Genomic DNA, 23,689 nt, shown 5'->3' with positions numbered 1-23,689 from the left:
GACTCTGGCTTGTCTCTTTCGCACCCACATCACTACACTTGGGTTTATTCCTTTTTTAAGTGCTGGTGAGGTGCCAAGACTGTCCGGGGTGGGTTCTATACCACTCCAGGCTACTGTGACAAGTGCCCAAGTGACCCTAGACCCACTCAGCTACCACACTACCATAACAGCTGACCCGGAGGGAGTTAACCCCAAACAAATGCTCCCTGTGCCTCACCGCATGTAACCTACCTGAATGTATCAAGCATCAAGAGGTACATTATTACCATTTCATGCACAATGAATTGGACGTTTATTGTAGGTGGGGAGAAGGTGTTTGAAAAGTGACGCCATGGCTGAAAAAAGTTATGTTAGCAATCTGAAAAAAACATCACTTGTAGTCACATATATGGTTTGCAGATTATGGTAACTGTATGGCGGTAATATATAGTGGTGGTATAGTGGCGTATACAGTAACAGTATGATGGTATTATTCTGTCACTATTTACTGGTAATGGTAGTGTCCCTGGTATGGCGCTATTATTGATGACACTGATCTGTGTATAATGACTGGCTATCCAATTTGCAGCCCAGATTTGCTATACAATTTGCAGCCCAGGACCACACTCAGTATGAACTACTTTTCTTTTTTTACCTTGATTTATATTGCTGCAGTGCTTTGTGGATTAACCCCAGGGTACAGTACTGAAATTATTGCGTATATTACATTATACACTCTGCTCCCTCTGACATAACAGGACTAAAATATTTAGCGAGTTTTGCAGATGAGGTAAGAAGAGGTGGATAATTAAAACAATACTGTGCAGCGACTGCCGAGCCCGCTCCCATACACCCAGAACCTCCGCATTTGGAGTATCCCACACCGAACAAGCGGCTCATCAGGACGGGCGTGGAAAGGTTCTGCAATGTGTAATGCAAACAAACCGTGTACAATTTAGACGTCCTGAAACCTATTCTGCAGAAGGTCATTTGTTTATTAATACAGTATAATTTTTTTACACTTTTTGTCCGGCCTACTTTTTCACAGCCCTTCAGGCATCAAGACAGAAATCTCCCAGCACTCCCTGCTGGCTCAATACGTGCAAAGAACTTGCTGATGACTTTATACATGGTACTGTTCTGTCAGCTACTGGAAAGACTATCTATATATGGGGGCACCACAGCTCTGTTCTCTCTATATATGCGGGCACCACAGCTCTATCTGTCCTCTATAGACTTTCGAACGCCTGAACCGTTTGACCCTAAATTTGTCAGGCAGATAAACTGGGTGCCCAGAAAGGTTAAAGCGAAGGTCCCGTCCTTGCCAGATGTACAGGAGGGGAGGGGGATGGGGAAGAGCGCCCTATAGAAATGACTGGGAGAATCTCCACACTGCACACGTAGGTAACATAATTAGCTCTGCAGCTCCCCAGCAGTAATGGAAGTTGGGAAGTTAGCAACCAATTGGATTACTACTTTCATTTTCAAAGGGAGATAGAATCTGATTGGTTGCTAGGGGCAGCTGCCTCAAAACAGATCCACAGAAATAAATAATAGACCCCCACCCCAACTATACAGTACAAGTATGCAGCCCATGACCCCAACTATACAGTACAGGTATACAGGACCCCCAACTATACAGTACAGGTATACAGGACCCCCCAAACTATACACTACAGGTATACCGGACCTCCACCAATCATATGTTACATGTATATAGGACCTCAACCACCTATATACTACAGGTATACAGAACCCTCAAACTATACAGTACGGGTATTAAGGACCCCTCACCCCAACTATACTCTACAGGTATACAGGACCCACACCAACTATATACTACAGGAATACAGGACCTCCACCGATACACTACAGGTATACAGGACCCCCACTCCAACTCTACACTACAGGTGTACAGGCCCTTCCACCAACTATACACTACAGGTGTACAGGACCTCTACCAACTATAAACTACAGGTATGCAGGACCCTACCGAACTATACAGTACAGGTATACAGGACCTCCACTAGCTCTACACTACAGGTATTCTCAACCCCCAAACTATACAGCACATGTATACAGGACCCCCCAAACGATGCAGCACAGGTATACAGGACCCCCCTCAACTATACACTACAGGTATACAGGAAACCCCCTCCAAAAAACTATATATAGAGGGCTTCCTTAAACTATACACTACAGTTATAAAGCCCCCCTCTCCAATCATAAACTGCAGGTATACAGGAGCCCCCTCAACTATATTCTACAGGTATACAGCCCCCCCTACTGTAAGCTGCACATATACAGGACCCCTGCAACTATACACTTCAGGTATATAGAACACCCCCCCAACTATACACTACAGGTATACAGAACCACTCCATCTATATGCTACAGGTATAAACGAATGCCACTGATTAACTGATGAAACAATAACCTTTTAGACAATTACAGGTTCCTGTTAATCATCATTTGCAATAACAATAAACAAGGCCCAAAGCCGATCACTGCAGGTGGCAGCATAAATCTGCATTATGCATGTTTTCCACATGGACAATTGTAGGTTGCTGCTCCAGAGTTGTATCAGGTAAAAATCTTTAAGTTTATGCGCCTGGCAATAACAATGTTATATATAACCTGGCTCTGTATATAACACTGACGATGTTGTATATAACCAGGCTCTGTATTACACTGCCAATGTTGTATATAACCAGGCTCTGTATTACACTGCCAATGTTGTACATAACCAGGCTGTATATAACACTGACAATGTTGTATATAACCAGGCTCTGTATAAAGTCTGATCAAATGACATCTCATTTTGGCTTTTAGGTATTTAGGGTGTGAAACATTTAATTTATTTATAATGTGCATAAGTTACAATTTACATTAACAGTGCAGAACTGTCGGGATATATAGTGTATATAGGGCTCCTGGGGATTTCTCCCAAATAAAAAATACCAGGGCATAGATTGTCCTCCTGGGTGACCTTAGAACAAATCTAATTAACACACTGACACTTTGTATGCAGGCACCATTGTTTATCAGACTATTGGACTTTTATTGTAATAATTGCCATGAGGTTTTGCGGCCAGTATAAGATCACAGTGACACTCCTCAGTAATGTCTGAACACCATTACTTTATGTGCACTATATTCAGACATTATAATATATATTTTACACTTTTTTTAAAAGGTAAAAAACAGGAAAACTGGATTTGACAAAAATTCCAATGATTGTGCTATGGTGCAGTACTGCCACCTAGAGGCTGGATGCAAGAGCAGAAAGAAGAAAGAACCAGAATAAATAAAACTGAAGTCCCAAAACAAAAAAAAACTGGACTGGGCTCGCTTTCTCCAAGGACCCCATAGCAGTCACATATTCTGCCCCTATGGGTGAGAATCAATGCATCCTTTACCCAAGAGCCAAAGTGCATCAGGTCATGACAAATTACCGTGACTTTCCATTTTGACACCCTGAAATTCAATCTTTGAACTTTAATTGTACCTCTCCTTAAAGGGGGTTTGTCCAGTTTACAAAATCCGTTTTCCCATTATGGATTTTTGAGTGAAAGGGGTTATCTACCTTGAGCAACCTCTACTTCTTAGCAATAAGCAGATCACAATGTTTCCCCAGTGACAATTCAAAATAAATTTTAAACCAGCAAAGGTTAAAAAGTAACAGTCAACTGATTGTTAGAATGAACAGGGAGACGCACTCAACTATTAACTAATCATCCTATTCCACTGAGCGCTCACTTGCTCGTCTTTCCCTGTGCACTGACAATGCTATTACACGCATTGGCGGCGAGCAGGTGAGAGCCTGGGGGCCTGCCCGGGTGATCGCTTGATCGTCTGGGCAGCCCATAGCAAATAGCAGCGGTCTGCTGCCACCCCTCCTATTACACAGAGTGATGGCAGCATATCGCTGCTATCATAGTCGTTTGTCTTTAACATGTTGAAAGACAAATGGCAGCAACAATCATCCAAAATCATTCACATCTGCTGATCGTTGCCTTCTATTACACAAGACAATTATCAGCCATAACGGCCAATAATCGTTTTGTGTAATAGGGCCTTAAGCACTTCCCTCCCCCCTCACTGCTTTGACTTTCTATAGAATGTTAAAAACAAAAAAATTGGCCAGTGCACCAATGCAACTATTCACACTATGTAGGTGCACAATGCTGTGGCTAAAATACAGACAAAAAACATATATACCATTCTACCTGCAGAGGAATGGAGAGAGAGGTAAGAGCTTGTTCACACTTGTGTTGCTTGGCGTCCACTTTTTCCGCCGGTGGCGCCTGCGGGGTCCGTGGGGGCCCTTTGGGGTCTGGTCCTGTGACAATGGGGTTGCAGGGCCATTCCGTGGCCCGCCTTCTCTGCTTGCGCACGTTTCGCGGGGATTGTGGTCGCTGACCGGCACAGTGATGTTTTTTGGTTAGGGACTCATGTGTATCAGAAGACCTGCATGTGGTACATGAGGCAATATGGTTTGGCCAAATTATATACCAACTTCTGATGTTGGTTTTAAATGTAGCTGAATAAGCTTTCGTGTCAGCCATGGGTGCGATGTGCAGCCATTTCTGTCTTTTTGGCTTGTGCATAAAAAACATATATACTACCACCAGGGGCGTTGCTAGGGTCCTAAAACATCCGGGGCCCGGGCCCTCTGAGTTTCTCTCCCCCATTTCTCTCCCCTGTTTCTCTCCCCCATGCTTTTCTCCCCTGTTTCTCTCCCCCATGCTTTTCTCCCCTGTTTCTCTCCCCCATGCTTTTCTCCCCTGTTTCTCACCCCCATGCTTTTCTCCCCTGTTTCTCTCCCCCATGCTTTTCTCCCCTGTTTCTCTCCCCCATGCTTTTCTCCCCTGTTTCTCTCCCCATGGTTATCTCCCCTGTTTCTCTCCTCTGTTACTTTCTCCCGTTTCTCTCCCCCATGCTTTCTCCCCTGTTTCTCTCCCCCATGCTTTCTCCCCTCTTTCTCTCCCCCATGCTTTTCTCCCCTGTTTCTCTCCCCCATGCTTTCTCCCCTCTTTCTCTCCTCCATGCTTTTCTCCCGTTTCTCTCCCCCATGCTTTTCTCCCCTGTTTCTCTCCTCCATGCTTTCTCCCCTCTTTCTCTCCTCCATGCTTTTCTCCCCTGTTTCTCTCCTCCATGCTTTTCTCCCCTCTTTCTCTCCCCCATGCTTTTCTCCCCTGTTTCTCTCCTCCATGCTTTTCTCCCCTGTTTCTCTCCCCCATGCTTTCTCCCCTGTTTCTCTCCTCCATGCTTTTCTCCCCTCTTTCTCTCCTCCATGCTTTTCTCCCCTGTTTCTCTCCTCCATGCTTTTCTCCCCTGTTTCTCTCCTCCATGCTTTTCTCCCCTTTCTCTCCTCCATGCTTTTCTCCCCTTTCTCTCCCCCATGCTTTTCTCCCCTCTTTCTCTCCCCCATGCTTTCCCCCCCTCTTTCTCTCCCCCATGCTTTTCTCCCGTTTCTCTCCCCATGGTTATCTCTCCTGTTTCTCTCCCCCATGCTTTTCTCCCCTCTTTCTCTCCCCCATGCTTTTCTCCCCTCTTTCTCTCCCCCATGCTTTTCTCCCCTCTTTCTCTCCCCCATGCTTTTCTCCTCTCTTTCTCTCCTCCATGCTTTTCTCCCCTGTTTCTCTCCTCTGTTACTTTCTCCCCTGTTTCTCTCCTCCATGCTTTTCTCCCCTCTTTCTCTCCTCCATGCTTTTCTCCCCTCTTTCTCTCCCCCATGCTCTCTCCCGTTTCTCTCCCCCATGCTTTTCTCCCCTGTTTCTCTCCTCCATGCTTTTCTCCCGTTTCTCTCCCCCATGCTTTTCTCCCGTTTCTCTCCTCCATGCTTTTCTCCCGTTTCTCTCCCCCATGCTTTTCTCCCGTTTCTCTCCCCCATGCTTTTCTCCCGTTTCTCTCCCCCATGCTTTTCTCCCCTGTTTCTCTCCTCCATGCTTTTCTCCCCTCTTTCTCTCCCCCATGCTTTTCTCCCCTCTTTCTCTCCCCCATGCTTTTCTCCCGTTTCTCTCCCCCATGCTTTTCTCCCGTTTCTCTCCCCCGTTGCTTCTTTCCCCCTGTGCTTCTCGCCCGTTTCTCTCCCCCCCGTGCCTGCTCACCTCCTTCTAGATCGCGGCTGCTGCTGTCCGCCTCACCTACCGTAGCGGCCGGAGGTGCTCCTACAACTCAATCAGCTCAGAGCGGGAGCGTGGGGCCGCTGCGGCGGGCCGTGGCGCACGCGTTAATTGGATGCGTGCACCACGGCCCACCGCAGCGGCCCCACGCTCCCGGTTTCCGCTGATTGGATGGAGGAGCGTGTCCGGGCGCTGCGGGCGGCCAGTAGGTAAGGAGGACAGCAGCAGCGGCAATCTGCGAGCCAGATGCGGCCATCAAAAGAGCCGCATCTGGCTCGCAAGAGCGGGGCAGAAGAGATCCGGGGCAGCAGGCATTTTATTCGGGGCATGAGCCCCGAATAAAACAGCCTAGCGACGCCACTGACTACCACCTTCCTCCATCATATATACAATATAGATATTTGAAATGGACAATCTGCTCTGAAAAAAAATTGTTGTTGAAAAAAATGTGGTTCTTAGCAAACCACTTGGTCAAATGGAGTGTACACTCTCACCACATTAAGGTGACCTCAGAGATGGTCCTACACTGACACTGACCTCTCTTGGGCTAATACCAGTTGGGCATGCAGGACCCAACTAAGCTTTATTTAAAACACCCACAGGAGATGGCCAAACCGAAAGGAGGTAGACACTCTCCCCAATATAACACTAAAAAATATAGACAAAGACATAAAAGTTCAACAGCAGCTGTAAGTGCCAGGACTTACCATCAGAGCAGTTTTTCCATTTCAAGTATCAATATTGTGTATACGACGGGTAGAGTATATATGGTAAGTCCTATCACTTGCAGGTTGTATCTGTCTCTAGTAGGGAGAAGAGAGACAGGGAGTGCTTGGCCAAGCGCTTCTCCCCGCTTGTCTAAGGACTGGCGTCAGTCTAAGTGTCTCTATGACATGTCAAAATTTTTTGAACGGTAGTAAGACTTTAAAGGGGTATTGCGGTGCTAAACAATTATTCACAAAATAACACACATTACAAAGTTATATGTTATATGTATGTTATGTATGTAAATGGCCCCCACCCACGCTAGACCCGGAAGTGTGGTGCATTATACTCACCGCATCTTGTGTCGACCGCTGTCCGCCATCTTGGGACAATGACGTAGTCTTCGGGAGGCCGGCTGAACCGCTCCCTCATGCCGGCCCCCCTCTGCCACGTCTGGCTGAGCATAACTGTGGCTGAGCACAGTTATGACACGGCAAAGGGGGGCCGACATCAGGGACGGATGGAGTGGTTCGGCTGGCCTCCCGAAGACTACGTTATTGTCCCAAGATGGGGAACGGGGGTCGACACGAGATACAGTGAGTATAATGTACCACACTTCCGGGTACACGGGTGGGGGTGGTGGGAAACAAGCACAAGGGGGCCATTCACATACATAACATACATTACAAAGTTGTAAGGACATGCATGATGATATGTCGCAGACCTTGGGGGATCGGCTGGGTTGCCAAATTTAAAATGGGCCGTATCAGCACCAGTAATGAGGAACGTCCAGGACGAGCGAGAGTGGTTGTTGTTACGGAGATCATCAATGCTGTGCACAACCTCATACTGGAGAATCAGCGAATTTCAGCTAAAAGAATAGCAGACATCACAGGGATTTCTAGTGAACGTGTTTGTGTCATTATCTGTGAAAACTTGAACCTGAAAACGCGATCTGCAAAGTGGGTCCTCAAATGTTTTCATTTATATATGTATTTATCATTTATATATACAGTGGTACCTTGGTTTAAGAGTAACTTGGTTTAAGAGCGTTTTGGTTTAAGAGCTCAGTTTTTCAAAATTGTGACTTGGTTTAAGAGCATTGCTTTGGTTTAAGAGCTCCCTGTACTGGGTGGGAGGGCGAGGGGCATGGTCTGCATAGCGGGGTCTACAGCACTGTACTCTGATCAGGAAGTCTCCCTCACCTTCCAAATCATATCAGATCCACTTTAGGCTGGGGCTTGCATCAGGGGACAGGACGGTGGAGGTAATCTCTCCATAGCTGTAATCCCTCTCTCCCCGAACAGAGAGAACTGCTATACTGTGCCCACATCTGCCCTGCTCATTCCTTCTTGCTTCCTGCAGTCTCTGTCAGTTCTTGTATTTCCTATCCGCTCCATTACTGTACAGTAACTTATGATATCACATATTCTGCTGTTTCTTAATGTTTGTTTCATTTGTTTTACATGTTATTCAGAATAATAAATCATTATTTTGGGGTGTGGAACCAATTGTCTGCATATCAGTGATTTCTTATGGGAAAATTTGCTGTGGTTTAAGAGTGAATTTGGATTACAAGCACGGTCCCGGAACGAATTATGCTCGTAATCCAAGGCGCCACTGTATTTAAAAAGACTGTGTACAAAATATACCATACATAGGATACAAAGACAGCACATATTACACCACACAGTGTTACACACAATTTATAAACATACATTGCTATAAATTTACCCTCCTCTATCTATTCCATGTATAGTCCAACTATCCCAACCCCCACCCCTTAAAAAAGTATGTATATTTAATAACGTTACGATTTTAAGGCCCAACTTCCCTCATCGTCATACTCCTCGTGGTACCTCTCATGTTTACAGACTACCCTCTCCCACACCATTATTGATGGAGCCCTAGTAGCAAGCCACCTTCTAGCTATCAAAAGTCTGCCATAAAAAATATAATCGAATAGATTCTTCCTTTAAAGGGGTTATCCAGTGTGGGGGCACTTTTTGGGGGGGACCGGGGAGGAGGTGGCTGAAATAAAAGACGTCCACTCACCTCCCCGTTTCCAGCGGCGGGTCACTCATCGCGGCGCTCCAGTCCCCGGCCTCTTCCGGGTGTCTGACGCCGCCCGAGACGCTACGTCTCAGGGCCGCTCAGCCACTCAGTGAAGGAGGCGGGATCCGTTTGAAGTCTGCTCGGATCCCGCCTCCTTCACTGAGTGGCTGAGCGGCCCTGAGACGTAGCGTCTCGGGCGGCGTCAGACACCAGGAAGCGGCCGGGAACCGGGGACCGGAGCACCGCGATGAGTGACCCGCCGCTGGAACCGGGGAGGTGAGTGGACGTCTTTTATTTCAGCCACCTTCTCCCCGGTCCCCCCCAGAAAGTGCCCACATGCTGTAGCACCCCTTTAAGCTCTTACTTTTAACATTAACTGGAGTATCCCAAAGAAGGGCTATAAGAGTAGAGGGATCAATTCTACTTTGTACCTTAACGGAGACACAATTAAATATCCACCAATACCCTTCCAGGTCCCTACAATCCCAGAGCATATGCATAAAATCCGCCGCCTCTTGACCACACCTTGGGCAACTATCACTTTCCTTCCTTTTAATCCTATATAAAAATTTTGGAGTACAATAAGTCTGATGGAGAATATTAATCTGTTCAAGACAATGAGTATAACCTCTTGAGACCATCTTAAAATTACCACAGACCTTCCCCACTTTTCTAATGTGCTCATACCCAACTCCCTGTCCCAAAGAAACCTACTCCTAAGAACCACCCATACCATATGCAGCAAGTTCTTATATATAACTGCAGTCTCCTTCTTTAACACTTTCCCCTCAGTTACAGATTTTAATAACTCTGACAGATCCTCTGCATAGATTTTATGTATTTCCTAGCTCATAGCATGCTTCAATCTAACATACTCCCACCATGTCTTATCGGGATGGTCAAACTGACTGGGTCCCCAAATGTTTGACAACAGATCAGAAAAGCATGTGAGTGAAAACTTCCTGGTCCATTTGTCAGCATTTCCGGACTGATAAGAACTTCCTGGATCGACTGGTCACTATGGATGAGACCTGAATTTATTTGTATGACCCTGAAACCAAGGAGCAGTCAAAAGAGAGGAGGCACAGTGGTTCCCCTGGTCAAAGAAGTTCAGGGTGCAAAAATCAGCCACTAAAGGGATGGCGTCTGTGTTCTGGGATAAGGAGGGTGTGCTGCTGGTGGACTACCTTCAAAATGGTTGCACCATCAATGCAAGGTATTGGGACTGGTGTGTGTGGGGTCTGTATACAGGGGAGAGGACTGGTGTGTGTGGGGTCTGTATACAGGGGGAGAGGACTGGTGTGTGGGGTCTGTATACAGGGGGAGAGGACTGGTGTGTGCGGGGTCTGTATACAGGGGGGGAGGACTGGTGTGTGGGGTTTGTATACAGGGGGAGAGGACTGGTGTGTGCGGGGTCTGTATACAGGGGGAGAGGACTGGTGTGTGGGGGGTCTGTATACAGAGGGAGAGGACTGGTGTGTGTGGTCTGTATACAGGGGGAGAGGACTGGTGTGTGGTGTCTGTATACCAGTTCTCTCCCTCTCTATACAGACCCCACACACACCAGTCCTCTCCCCCTGTATACAGACCCCACAGACTAGTCCTCTCCCCCTGTATACAGACCCCACACACACACCAGTCCTCTCCCCCTGTATACAGACCGACACACACATCAGTCCTCTCCCCTGCATACAGACCACACACCAGTCTTCTCCCCCTGTATACAGACCACATACACCAGTCCTCTCCCCCTGTATACAGACCCCACACACCAGTCCTCTCCCCCTGTATACAGACCCCACACACCAGTCCTCTCCCTGTATACAGACCCCACACACCACTCCTCTCCCCTGTATACAGACCCCACACACCACTCCTCTCCCCCTGTATACAGACCCCCCACACACCAGTCCTCTCCCCCTGTATACAGACCCCACAAACCACTCCTCTCCCCTGTATACAGACCCCACACACCAGTCCTCTCCCCCTGTATACAGACCCCACACACCAGTCCTCTCCCCCTGTATACAGACCCCCCACACCAGTCATCTCCCCCTGTATACAGACCCCACACACCAGTCCTCTCCCCCTGTATACAGACCCCACACACCAGTCCTCTCCCCTGTATACAGACCCCACACACCAGTCCTCTCCCCCTGTATACAGACCCCACACACCAGTCCTCTCCCCCTGTATACAGACCCCACAAACCACTCCTCTCCCCTGTATACAGACCCCACACACCAGTCCTCTCCCCCTGTATACAGACCCCACACACCAGTCCTCTCCCCCTGTATACAGACCCCACACACCACTCCTCTCCCCTGTATACAGACCCCCACACACCAGTCCTCTCCCCTGTATACAGACCCCACACACCACTTCTCTCCCCCTGTATACAGACCCCCCACACACCAGTCCTCTCCCACTGTATACAAACCCCACACACCAGTCCTCTCCCCTGTATACAGACCCCCACACACCAGTCCTCTCCCCCTGTATACAGGCCCCACACACCACTCCTCTCCCCTGTATACAGACCCCCCACACCAGTCATCTCCCCCTGTATACAGACCCCACACACCAGTCCTCTCCCCCTGTATACAGACCCCACACACCAGTCCTCTCCCCTGTATACAGACCCCACACACCAGTCCTCTCCCCTGTATACAGACCCCACACACCAGTCCTCTCCCCCTGTATACAGACCCCACACACCAGTCCTCTCCCCCTGTATACAGACCCCACACACCAGTCCTCTCCCCTGTATACAGACCCCACACACCAGTCCTCTCCCCTGTATACAGACCCCACACACCAGTCCTCTCCCCCTGTATACAGACCCCACACACCAGTCCTCTCCCCCTGTATACAGACCCCCCACACACCAGTCCTCTCCCCCTGTATACAGACCCCCCACACACCAGTCCTCTCCCCCTGTATACAGACCCTACTCACCAGTCCTCTCCCCCTGTATACAGACCCCACACACCACTCCTCTCCCCTGTATACAGACCCCACACACCAGTCCTCTCCTCTGTATACAGACCCCACACACCAGTCCTCTCCCCCTGTATACAGACCACACACACCAGTCCTCTCCCCCTATATACAGACCCCCCACACACCAGTCCTCTCCCCTGTATACAGAACCCACACACCAGTCCTCTCCCCTGTATACAGACCCCACACACCAGTCCTCTCCCCCTGTATACAGACCCCACACACCAGTCCTCTCCCCTGTATACAGACCACACACACCAGTCCTCTCCACCTGTATACAGACCCCACAAAGACCAGTCCTCTCCCCCTGTATACAGACCACACACACCACTCCTCTCCCCCTGTATACAGACCCCACACACCAGTCCTCTCCCCTGTATACAGACCCCCCACACACCAGTCCTCTCCCCTGTATACAGACCCCACACACCAGTCCTCTCCCCTGTATACAGACCACACACACCACTCCTCTCCCCCTGTATACAGACCCCACACACCAGTCCTCTCCCCTGTATACAGACCCCCCACACACCAGTCCTCTCCCCTGTATACAGACCCCCCACACACCAGTCCTCTCCCCTGTATACAGACCCCACACACCAGTCCTCTCCCCCTGTATACAGACCCCACACACCAGTCCTCTCCCCCTGTATACAGACCCCACACACCAGTCCTCTCCCCCTGTATACAGACCCCCCCACACACCAGTCCTTCCCCCTGTATACAGACCCCCCCACACACCAGTCCTTCCCCCTGTATACAGACCCCCACACACACCAGTCCTTCCCCCTGTATACAGACCCCACACACTAGTCCTCTCCCCCTGTATACAGACCCCCCACACACCAGTCCTCTCCCCTGTATACAGACCCCACACACCAGTCCTCTCCCCTGTATACAGACCACACACACCAGTCCTCTCCCCTGTATACAGACCCCACACATCAATCCTCTCCCCTGTATACAGACCACCCACACACCAGTCCTCTCCCCTGTATACAGACCCCACACACCAGTCCTCTCTTCTGTATACAGACCCCCCACACACCATTCCTCTCCCCCTGTATACAGACCCCACACACCAGTCCTTTCCCCTGTATACAGACCCCCCACACACCAGTCCTCTCCCCCTGTATACAGACCCCACACACCAGTCCTCTCCCCTGTATACAGACCACACACACCACTCCTCTCCCTTTGTATACAGACCCCACACACCAGTCCTCTCCCCTGTATACAGACCCCACACACCAGTCCTCTCCCCCTGTATACAGACCCCACACACCAGTCCTCTCCCCTGTATACAGACCCCACACACCAGTCCTTTCCCCCTGTATACAGACCCCACACACCAGTCCTCTCCCCTGTATACAGACCCACACACACCAGTTCTCTCCCCCTGTATACAGACCCCACACACCAGTCCTCTCCCCCTGTATACAGACCCACACACACCAGTTCTCTCCTCCTGTATACAGACCCCACACACCAGTCCTCTCCCCCTGTATACAGACCCCACACACCAGTCCTCTCCCCCTGTATACAGACCACACACCACTCCTCTCCCCTGTATACAGACCCCACACACCACTCCTCTCCCCTGTATACAGACCCCACACACCAGTCCTCTCCCCTGTATACAGACCCCACACACCACTCCTCTCCCCCTGTATACAGACCCCACACACCAGTCCTCTCCCCTGTATACAGACCACACACACCAGTCCTCTCCCCTGTATACAGACCCCACACACCAGTCCTCTCCCCCTGTATACAGACCCCCCACACACCAGTCCTCTCCCCTGTATACAGACCCCCCACACACCAGTCCTCTCCCCCTGTATACAGACCCACACACACCAGTTCTCTCCTCCTGTATACAGACCCCACACACCACTCCTCTCCCCTGTATACAGACCACACACACCAGTCCTCTCCCCCTGTATACAGACCCACACACACCACTCCTCTCCCCTGTATACAGACCCCACACACCACTCCTCTCCCCTGTATACAGACCCTGGGGTAAAGATGCCCGCTGTCTCTGGCTGTATGGTGTGTCAGAGAAGGAGCGGCCTGAGGCCAGGACATCCCCTGAAAAGTCCAATCTGCAGAGCATGTCCTCCCGACAGGGAGGGTGAGACACAGGGTAACTCCTGTGTCAGAAGAACGCTGTGGAAGGATCCGTCCAGGGTCTTAGTACAGTACGGCCCTTGATATTAAATCATTGCAGCAGCCTGAGTTGTGTCCCTCAGCAGCAGAGAGCCAGTAGCTGCAGATGGATGGCTGCCAGTGTGTACAGCTGATCAGGGTGAGATGCTGCGGGCTTGGACGGGGGAAGGGAGGAGAAGGAGCTGTGACAAGGATAAAAGGAGACTTTATAGGCTCTGACAGAGAATGGTGGCATGAGAAGTAAGGGCCCTATTACACGGGTCGATTATCGTGCGAAAAATCGTTATATCGTTCAAACTTAAATGAGAAGTCCGGCCAAAATTATTTTTGATATGTTGTTACTTATGGAAAGTTAGACAAATTTCTAATGTACATTAATTATGGGGAATGCACATATACTGCTATTTCCCTTAATTTAGTAGATCATGGAGTGTTAGAATTCTCTCAGAAACAGTGACGTCACGACAAAGGGTGTAATTCTTATGGAGAGTCCAGCAGGGGTCGCACTATATGTAGAAGTCTATGGGACTTTATTGTTTCTATGGATGGTCTATGTAAACTAATGTAATATACAGTGTGCTTTATTGAATGAATACATCTATGGAATACTATGGGGAACAAGTGTCCTTGCTCCCCAAAGTATTCCATATATGTATTCAATCAGTACATTTGGATATCCATCACAGTAAGCCTGCAGCCCCCCCCCCCCGCGCGCCTCCGCCCGCCTGCCGCCGCACTTGACTATATACACTGAACTACTACTCCCATCACCTGCCCATAGTATGAGCAGGTGATGGGAGTAGTAGCTGGCTCATGTCTGCCGCCGCTGATGCCGCTGGGAAGAGCCGCTCATCACACAGGAGCTTCTGTGCAGCCATCATGTTCCCTCCGCTCCCCCCTCCTTCTTCTTCCACGATCCGGGGAAACTCACAGGAGTTGAACTCCTTAGATATTTAGGAGGCGCTAGAACAGAAGAGAGCTGCATTTCCACCATTTCTGCGAAAAAAGTATGCACTCATGTATGTTTTGTCTCAATGCTCTGTGGGCTAGTGCTTTATAATGGAAATGAACTTTCCTGGCGAAGTTGAAGTGAACCTGATTATATGCAGTGGTACTTTGTTTAGGAGAAACTTGGATTAAGAGCGTTTTGATAGAAGAGCTCACAGTTTTTCAAAATTGTAACTTGGTTTAAAAGCTCCCTGTACTGGGTGGGAGGGGGAGTATTGGAGGGGCATGGTCTGTATAGCGGGGTCTACAGCCCTGTACTCTGACCCAGGAAGTCTCCCTCACCTTCCAAATCATAGCAGATTCACTTTAGGCTGGGGCTTACATCAGGGGACAGGACGGTGGAGGTAATCTCTTCAAAGTTGTAACCCTTCTCTCCCCAGACAGAGAGTGCTGCTATACTGTGCTCACATCTGCCCTGCTCATTCCTTCATGCTCCCTGCAGTCTCTGTCAGCCCTTGTGTTTCCCATCCTCTCCATTCCTGCTATAATGTGCCTGCACTCACACTCGGCTATACACACTGCTGCTATAATGTGCCTGTACTTACACTCAGCTATACACAATGCTGCTTTATTGTGCCTGTGCTTACACTCAGCCATTCACACTACTGTATAGAAAAGTTTCTGTCACCGTCCTCCTGTACAGCTCCCGATTGGTCCATGCTGAACACACGCCCCTTCCCTATTGCTGTCATGTGACCACACAGACCTCTGACAGCAGCCCTGCTTCTCTATTCTAGCCTGATGTACTACGCCACTACATTATGGGGATCTGCAGTTCCATCCTGTATCTACAAACTGCTTCTGATTTTTCATTCTTATGCCCTTACTATACATTATACTCCACATGCTGATTGTTATACTCTACAGTAACTTATAATATGACATATCCTGCTTTCCAAATGTTTGTTTCATTTATTTTACCTCTTATTCAGAATAAAAAAAAATCATTATTTTGGGGGTGTGGAACCATTTGTCTGCATTTTAATGATTTCTTATGGGAAAATTTGCTTTGGTATAAGAGTAGATTTGGATTACAAGCACAGTCCCGGAACGAATTATGCGTGTAATCCAAGGCACCACTGTATTTGCAAAGCAGCCACATGAACTGTTTAAAAGAAAGCAAAAACACAGCCACGGGCAGCTGATTGGGAGGAGGTGCAGCGTGACTGGGGGCCAAGACCATGGCACTTCCCTGGCATCTCTGCCCACCTGTGCCACTAATACTAATCACCTAATCATACCCTCCACAGTGGGGTGAGTGGCAGATAAGGAGTAGAGATGAGCAAGTAGTGAAATATTCGACTTTCGAGAATTCAAATCGAATAGGCACCGAGATTCGACTATTCGAACGAATATTCGATCCCATTATAGTCTATAGGAAAAAAATTCTCGGCACTTGGAAATCCAAATTCGACCACTTGGAGGTCACCGAGTCCCCCATGAAACCTTCGTAAATGATGCAAACACCTCCGGAATGACACAGGGACATTAGGGGGAACATGCCTGGGTGCACCCAACACCCCAAAATCGCAGTATAATGCCACTCTCTACAGTTGCGAAAGGAAAATATTTGCGAACGCTTTACGAACGTTTATGGCAATGTTCACACATTTCGTTTGTATTTCTTGTGCAGAGTTACATACATGATTCCAATGTGTGTCCGTAAGGCGTCATGTTATTAGCGCGTATCACGCGTCATGCTGTACGAACGTTACTGGAACAGTATGTAGGACGTGCCTCTTTTCTGGGCTACTGGAACAGTATGTATCAGGTGCCCTTAGTGGGCTACTGGAACAGTATGTATAACGTGCTTTTAGTGGGCTACTGGGATAATATGTATCACGTGCCTTTTACTGGGCTACTGGAACAGTATATTTCAGGTGCCCTTACTGGGCTACTGGAACAATATGTATAACGTGCCCTTAGTGGTGTTAAACAGGGACACTATAAGTCACTTGTACACACAGGGTACTGGAATGAATACACCTGCTGATGCTGATGCTGCTGTTATATCATCTATTTCTTAGCACTGAGAAGTGCTTTGGATTCAGAGATTACTTTTTTGCTGGATATTAGCCCTGAAAAGGACTTTTGGGTTCTGTAGTAATCCTGCCTAACGCTACTAAAACCTATCTCTCCCTGCTCTAAGATCTCTCCCTGGCTAGGTTGAAAGCTCATCTGAGGTCGAGAGGCGAGAGCCAAGTATTTTAGATTCGAGGTCATGTGGTTCAGCCATCTAATGAGGGTAGACGCCGTTTTAACGCTGCATGCGTACTCCCAGGGTCCCTCACGACCTCCCTGCATGGTCATTGGATTAAAAAAAAGCACCAACTGCGATGGGAGGGCTTTCGAATGTTTCCCACCTATTTGCCTCACTACTCGATTGAATTGGAATCTTTCGAATACCGCAATATTAGATCGAATACCTACTCGATCAAATCGTATTTGCTCATATCTAATAAGGAGTGCTCACCCCGCTGCACAGGACCAGGCAGCATGGCCAGGAGGGAGACAGACAGTGGGAGGGGAGGGAGGCACATTGCAAACACTGGGCAGCATGGGAAGGGAGGAAAAAATCACTGATTCCACCACACAGACTTCTACATAGACTTCCATTATAATTCTATACTTCTACATATACTGCGCCCCCTGTGGGTACATACACCAGAGTTGTGACTTTTTTTTAAGAGAAATTGATGCCTGCCTGATCTACTAAATTGAGGGAAATATCACTATATGTGCATTTCCCATAATAAGTGTATATTAGGGATTTGTCTAAAATAAAAAATACTGTTTGCGCAGAAAAAAAGTACCTGTGAGTGGACAAAAGGCAAGTCTCTACAGAAGCCAAGCCAGTCCCTCTAACAGGGACAAAACTAGACAAGCCAGTCGTCTTTTCTGATAAGCACCTGCCCAAGCTATTCTGTGCTAGACCTCTACAGGGGGAGAGAAGCCATATAGGGATGACCTTTATAAAATTCGGGACAGAATTAAAGGGGTAGTGCGGCGCTAAAAAATTATTCACAGAATAACACACATTACACATGATTCTGTTGTTGTTTTATATGTGTTGTATGTGGTTTTTATACAGTTTTTCACTGAGTGGGTGAACATGGGTTAATAAAGTATGAAGGGGTGGATACCTCAGGGTTGGCTGCAGTACTATGATTGGTCATTAATGATATATATACTCTGTCATTCGCCATTATGCACTAGCTTGAGAAAGACCATGTAGGTCGAAACGTTGCTGTTGTGTATGTGCCATGAATGTAATAAAGCACTTTTTGCTTTTTGCACTTTAAATCGCCTGGATGCTGTTACTTTTTCTTTTTTATGAACATTGGTTCTGTTGGACTACGGAACTGGTAACTTTGCTTCATCCTATTATGTATTTTTCTTTTTTTGTGCTGTTTTGAGTTCTGTTTTGAACCGATTGGAGTGCTGTGGAATTTTGAACTTTTTTGCTCGGATACTTTGTAATGTATGTTATGTCTGTGAATGGCCCCCTTCCCCGTGTCCCACCACCCCCGACCGTGTACCCGGAAGTGTGTGGTGCATTATACATTACCTGATCCGTGTCGAGGGCCGTCCACCATTTTGTGCCAAACGTCATCTTCAGACGGACGGCCGAATCGCTGCCGCCGTCCCCCCTCCGCCGCGTCATAACTGTGCTCAGCCGCGATTGGCTGAGCACAGTTATGCTCAGCCAATTGCGGCTGAGCAGCTGATGATGCGCCGTAGGGGCCTGGCATGAGGCATGTTCTCTTTTTTGATGTTTATCCTCCCTTGTTCTACATTTATAGAGCCGGAGTGTTTGCTCCCCCTTCATATGCATGTATAGGGCCTTCACAGTAGCCCTATTCCCTTCCTATGTTTTCCTCTATTGCTATGTGTGTTGTTCTCCTACACCCCCCCGTAGGTGTCAGGGTGGATTACTGCCGCCCAATTAGTGCAGTTTTGATGCTGTCGCCTTTAGTTTATTGGCTGCTTTCCTTTTTTTGGCAGCCTTTTGAGTTGTGTTTTTTTCTTCTCCTGTTTTCTCTCTGCCAGCGTGGTCTTTCCCTACCCGTTCCCAGCCCTTGATTTCTGCATTGAGCTCTTCCTTTATTGTATCCCATGGCTACCCTCCACATTACCTCCTTGAACGTACAGGGGTTTAATGTACCGGAGAAGAGGTCTAAAATCCTCTACTCAATGCATAAACTAAGGACGAACATTCTATGTCTTCAAGAAACAAGGTTCCATGCACCCAATGTTCCCTCTCTTTCAAAAAAAGATATTTTCCGACCAGCTTCCATAGCAGCAATCCTCAAGCCAAAACCAAGGGTGTTGTCCCTACAATTCCAACTGATAGATTCCAAGGCAGACCCTGAGGGATGCTATTTATTTCTAATACTGTCCATGGAGGGGCAGACGTACACGGTGACCACGGCATATGCTCCCAACCATGGTCAACCTGAGTTTCTCTCCCGCACCCTAGAATATCTGTTACAGTTAATGCAAGGTCACCTGATCCTTGGGACCAAATGATCCAATGGTCTTTCTCCTATTGATCTTACCAGGTGAAATACATTGGCAAAAAAAGAATATCATCAGATTCCCCCTAGCGGCGGCCCATTCGGTCATTCCTAGAAGATGGAAGTCAGTCCCCCCCCCCCATTGATCTCTGAGTGGCTCCGAGAGGTATTGCACATTGCTAGAATGGAGGAACTCAGGGCAGAAATACACTTCACCGAGGTTGCTACTGCACGCTTCTTAAACTCTTGGGATAGCTTTGTCTCTTCACCTGGGTTTTGCTCCTTTGGAACAACATCGTCTAGACCTGTGTCCTCCCTTGACTGATCATTCCTCTTCTCCCCCCCCCCCCCCCTTCCCCCTGGACCATGCTGGCAGATTGGCTATTCTCCTCTTACCTCCTTTTACTCTCCTTTTCTCTTTCCCTATTGTTGTTATTGGTTTATACAGCACGGATGTTGTTCTGTTGATTGACATGTAGACCTCAGCAATGCCCTCTGGTTGGGCCCTCCCATGCCTCTTTCCCTATTGTTTTGTTGCTATACTTGAAGGACCTTGAGGACCTGGTTATATTCGCTCATACCATGTTATCCATGTATTTAGCTTTGGAGCTCGCGCTCCCCATTCATTGCTGTTATTTTGATTGCATTCAGTTGTTTCTGATATATTCTGTACTTCTCTTTGAAATTAATAAAAGTTTTGAATATGGAAAAAAAAGTGGAATATATGGAGATGTGTTTTAATTGTATGGTGGTATTTATAAATAAAAGCAAAAAACAAAACAAAAAAACAAGGTAATGTAAGAGTAAGTAGATGCCACTCACCCGTGATCTACTCCATCCAGGCCCAGTTTCCTGCCAATGTCACCCACCATCACTCCAGGCATAGGAAGCAGGGTTTTGGGGTCCCGAATCTAAACATAATAAGATTATATGATGAAAAATTGAGCCTAAAATATGAAATGATCTATGATGATCTACCCATAATGTAGTTGTCCCTAAAGAGCTGCTCCTTACCTGTACAACAAAGAAGTGCAGTCCATGACACTTTCCATCCATAGTGTACAGCTGGGCATACACAGCAGAGTGGGTAGCATTTTTCCCCATGTTACCCACCCAGAATTTAGCCGCCTCAAAGTCAGGGGTGTTGAGGATGAACTCCTGGAAAGAAACACACAGTCACATTACAATGTCTTTCTGCATCCTATGATCCTAGATGCTATTCTATTGAAGTCTGTGGCCGGAGCCTATATGATAAGTGCAAAAACTGTGGACCGCACTCATTTCTTTCAGCAAAGGGCGGGGATTAGTTTGAAGGGTATATCCTAGGGTTAAAAGTTATCACCTCTTCACAGGATAGATAAGCTGATAGGTGGTGACTGCTTGGACCAATAAAAGGGAGTGCATACAGCTAAATGCAGCACTGTACGAATAACGGGGTAGGGCCATTGGCTCCCCACCCTTCAATCACTCATGGGGCCGGAGGCAGCATTATACCTCTGGCCACAAGAGGTCGCTCTCTCCCCCCAGCAAGAAGGGAGAGGATAAGCTGGAGGAGAGCAGTGCTGCAGCCGTGCAGCAGGTGAATATGACATTTTATTTTTTTCAGTTTTTACTGTCTGCTGATTTCCTAAAGCAATTGCTGATCAGTTTTTACGGACAATAAAAACTGACACGTATGTGTGCATGAGGCCTTAGTGTGTAGGGGGAATCATTATTTAGGTCGTCTAGGTAAACAGAGATGATTCTGCGATGCCCTGGCCCCTGGGGGCCACTTCCGCAGTGCTGGTGTTATGAGCGGGCAATGACCGGGGCAGCCGCAGGGGTTATACTTGTCACGGTATAGGCCTGAGGGCGGCACAGCTGTAGGGCCGGTCTGTGGAATCTGCGGGTGATGATGGGCATGCGATTCTTCGCTGCACTTAGTCAGGGCACCAGTTAGTGGACACCAATGCCAGGGTTCAGTAACAGCGGTTTTATTATAGATGAGGTAACTAGTAGCAACAGTTCTGTCCGGATGCAACCGGGTATATAGCAGGCTTTGACAAATAAGGCAGGAGTGGTGCTGCATAGGCTGTGAGAATACGTGCCGGATGATGGGAGTAGGAGTATGAGAGAAATAGCGGTGCTGGGTGGATTAGCTTGAGAATAATACTTGCTGTGAATCCTTGCAGCGATGAGGAGAAATAACGGAATGACACCCAGATGAGAGAAAAGAATCCGGTCACTTGAGCAGGCAGAAACAGCCGAAGACTGGAATATAGCAGCAGACTTAGTCACTCTTCTGTGGGAGAGGATAGAACCACACAACCTCCTTGCTTGGAAGCCGGGGCTCAACTCCCTTGTCAGCAGGAAGTGGGAGGTCACATGGTTGCTCCTGGCCAGAGCTAGTCGGCCATTGGAGGAACCATGGTTACAGGTCACGTGATCAACAGCCTTGCATACCACTGTACACCGTAATACACAGGAACACATGAGAATACACATGAAAATGCACAATACCAGAGAATACTAGGGGAAAACCAGCAGCAGTTGCAGTGCAAACACTTACCAGAACAGGCATTGACACAGAAAGAGAAATGGCCATAATAGGAGTAGTAGTCTGCATGTTCTGGGACACTGCAATTCTCCAGGTGAGGACACAGAACAGTAGTCAGATGCAGTACAGCCTCTCCGCTTACCTTGGTAGAAGCATCAAAGGTGGCGGTTGTCCGTACACCCTTTGTATTACTGCCGTGACTGAGTTCTGTAAGTGCAAAGCTGCCAAAAATCTAGAGGATGAAAAATAATAAATAAATAATTCAGATTACAAAAGACAAAATACCATCAAATAAGTGTATAAACTAAACCGGGAAACCAACTTAAAGAGAACCAATCACTTGAAATTAACTGTCCCTATAATAAAAGATTCTCTGTCCCTAAGTCTATTCCTGAAGATACAAACTGCCTGTGCAGTCTGTATCTTATGCTTTTACCTAATCCAGTACAAGAAAGGCCGGGGCGGCCATCTTGATGACGTCACAGTGGTGCGTTCCAGCGCTGGAACGCAAGGGACGTAATCAAGATGGCGCCCGGCTTTACTGCACCGCTACAGAGGAGTAGGTAAAGTATAAGATACAGATTGCAAAGGCAGTCTGGATCTTCATGAAGTTTATTTCTGAAGATACAGACTGCCTTTGCAGTCTGTATCTTATACTTTACCCACTCCTCCTCTGATTACGTCCCTTGCATTCCAGCGCTGGAACGCACCACTGACGTCATCAAGATGGCCGCCCCGGCCTCACTGCTCCGCTATACAGGATTAGGTAAAAGCATAAGATACAGACTGCACAGGCAGTCTGTATCTTCAGGAATAGACTAATAGGCCCAGTTAGGACATTCATACACAGCGATCTCGCGCTGTATAGCGCGGGATCACTGTGTATTTACAGAGCGGTGGCAAAGGCTCATGGGAGCCCTTCACGCCGCTCGGCATGCCGGGAGCTTCCTGTTGCGCGCCGCCTCTTTTTAAAAGAGCCGACGCGAGACAGGAAAAGAAAATAAGTATATTGCGAAAACGCGGCCCTAAAAGTAATTAATTCAAATTACTAATATTAATAAAATAACAATTTTAATCTAATTATCGGGAAAAAAAATTAATTTTAGCCCATGATTGGTTCTCTTTAAAGTATCACTATTGCTATGACTTGTCAAATGTGGTTTTTATGAATAGTAACACTTAAAGTGATAGTAACACTTTAGAGTACTGTATTTTTCTGCATATAAGGCTATTTTTTAACCCAGGAAAATCTTCTCAAAAGTCAGGGGTCGTCTTATATGCCGGGTGTCGTCTTATAGGACGGATGCTGAAAAACTTTGGAACCGGACTAGAGAATTTGCGGTCACCACATTTGGTGGAGGGAGCTAAAAAAATGTCCGCATCTCCGCCTCATGTGGCAACCGTATGAAGGGCAGAGGAGCTGCAGGCGTCCAGGATATGGAAAAAAGAGATATGGTAGAGTGGCGCTGTGCCCAGAAGACACACCTCTTTCACCCGTCTGGCCCATCCTTGTATCCTATCGGTATTACTGTATATCCTTCTGTGCCTCTCAGATCTCGCTGTTGTCTGATGTTTTGTATACATTT

The 23,689-nt window shown here is 47.8% G+C and overlaps 1 protein-coding gene and 1 long non-coding RNA gene across 3 annotated transcripts in view; one reads left to right on the top strand and one right to left on the bottom strand.

Annotated features, from left to right (window-relative positions):
* The window catches only part of LOC138797342 (uncharacterized), a 70,359-nt gene that overhangs the window by 7,180 nt on the left and 39,490 nt on the right, over nt 1-23,689 (top strand). The window lies entirely within an intron of this gene.
* LOC138797340 (peroxisomal acyl-coenzyme A oxidase 3-like) overlaps nt 1-23,689 on the bottom strand; it is a 75,368-nt gene that overhangs the window by 43,222 nt on the left and 8,457 nt on the right. Inside the window, exons 6-8 of the mRNA XM_069977361.1 lie at nt 22,246-22,335; nt 20,582-20,725; nt 20,390-20,478 (exon numbers count right to left, since the gene is read on the bottom strand). Coding sequence (XP_069833462.1) covers nt 20,390-20,478; nt 20,582-20,725; nt 22,246-22,335 — 323 coding nt within the window. The remainder of the gene's footprint in view (nt 1-20,389; nt 20,479-20,581; nt 20,726-22,245; nt 22,336-23,689) is intronic.

Source organism: Dendropsophus ebraccatus, chromosome 7 (genome assembly GCF_027789765.1).
Source record: "Dendropsophus ebraccatus isolate aDenEbr1 chromosome 7, aDenEbr1.pat, whole genome shotgun sequence".
In the NCBI taxonomy this organism is placed as follows: Eukaryota; Metazoa; Chordata; class Amphibia; order Anura; family Hylidae; genus Dendropsophus; species Dendropsophus ebraccatus.
This window is presented reverse-complemented; position numbering and strand designations above follow the sequence as displayed.